The sequence below is a fragment of the Bidens hawaiensis genome, unplaced genomic scaffold (genome assembly GCF_021521415.1).
Source record: "Bidens hawaiensis isolate Kalapana, Puna unplaced genomic scaffold, B.hawaiensis_p1.1 tig00006392_1, whole genome shotgun sequence".
Lineage (NCBI taxonomy): Eukaryota > Viridiplantae > Streptophyta > Magnoliopsida > Asterales > Asteraceae > Bidens > Bidens hawaiensis.
The window spans coordinates 1189183-1190559 of NW_027491432.1; the positions used below are offsets into that span (position 1 = coordinate 1189183).

Genomic DNA, 1377 nt, shown 5'->3' on the forward strand with positions numbered 1-1377 from the left:
GTATCGATCAGCGACGCCCCAAGGGGACTTACAAGGAGCCTCATTTCTAGAGGTTTCACAGATCAGGGACATGATCTTGTTAACTTGCTCAGGTGTGAATGGGAAAGGACCAGTTTGAGCAGAGTTTGCCATTTTTTGTCTATCTTGATCATTGTTTGAGGTTTGTTAGGCTCTTTGAAGATTGTTTTTTTTCTTATAATTAGGAGGATACCCAACAAGTTCAAAGCACTTATCAACGGTATGACCAGGGAGATTGCAATGTGAATATTTAAAAGGTTCTCTTTTGTTAGGATTTCTTCTAGGGTCAGGGCCTCTAGTAGCAAAGGCCTCTAGTAGCAAAGGCAGTTGCCTGAGTTTTACCCAAAGGGTTAAGAGCCCTATGGGATTCTTCATTGGAAATTAAGGCAAAAGCATTCTTGACAGTAGAAAGAGACTCTTTAGAAAGAATCTGAGCTCTTAGAGGTTGATAGACATCATCAAGCCCCATTAAGAACTTCTTAAGCTTAATTCTTCGATTAAAATTTAAAAGGTCAGTAGCAGCAGCACAAGTACACTTAGGAAGATCAATTAACTTAGCATATTGCCTCCACATACAGTTTAACTTGTGGTAGTAATCAGATATGGATGAACCATTTTGACACGCATAATTAATTTGTCTGTGTAAGTTAAAAATTACGGACCCATCTACCTTATTGTATGCTTCTTTTAGTTCAGTCCAAACTTCAGAAGCAATTTTTAAAAATATTTGACCAATATATAATTCATCAATTATAGAATTAAGGATCCACGACAGTACAACACAGTTGCACCGTTCCCATTGCTTAGCAAGAATGGGATTGGCAGTAAATTTGACACAATTTCCATCAATAAATCCAGTTTTATTTTTCACAAGAAGAGCAAGCTTCACTGAACTTGCCCATATAGAGTAATTTTCAGTCCCAGGCAACTTGAGATTTATTATAGATAGATTATTAGTATCGGACGGGTGAAGATATAAAGGGTCAGCAAAATCAAGATAACTCATTTTATCAGGAACATTGGACCCCATTTAAAGAAACAAACTAAGAATAAATAGAGCACAACAACAATAATAAATGAAACTCAATCAACAGTTCAAGATAGCACAAAAAACCTAGGATGCCTAGATCACACAATCTGGGGATGGCTCTCCCTTTTTTTTTCCTTTTTTTTAATCAATATGTTGGTTCTCTAACCCAGCCACAAATGCCTAATTCAATAACAAAATAAAAAAAATTAAGCAAGATCTCACCGTGAAGAGGCGCGGCAGATTTAAATTCTCTAATTTTGAGATACCGAATCTAGAAGTGTTCAGACTTAGACTTGGGTGATTAAATCCCAAGTGTGAGTGCTTTTGGT

The 1377-nt window shown here is 36.7% G+C and overlaps 1 protein-coding gene across 1 annotated transcript; it reads right to left on the bottom strand.

The window, feature by feature from the left end:
- Positions 1-313: 313 nt before the first annotated feature.
- LOC143632510 (uncharacterized) lies at positions 314-1048 on the bottom strand. The gene has a single exon (XM_077101012.1). It carries the CDS (start codon positions 1046-1048, stop codon positions 314-316), a length of 735 nt encoding a protein of 244 aa, XP_076957127.1.
- Positions 1049-1377: the final 329 nt, after the last annotated feature.

What these genes read in the sequence shown, in the direction of transcription:
- LOC143632510 (XM_077101012.1), bottom strand. Translation starts at nt 1,048, where the DNA reads ATGGGGTCCAATGTTCCTGATAAAATGAGTTATCTTGATTTTGCTGAC.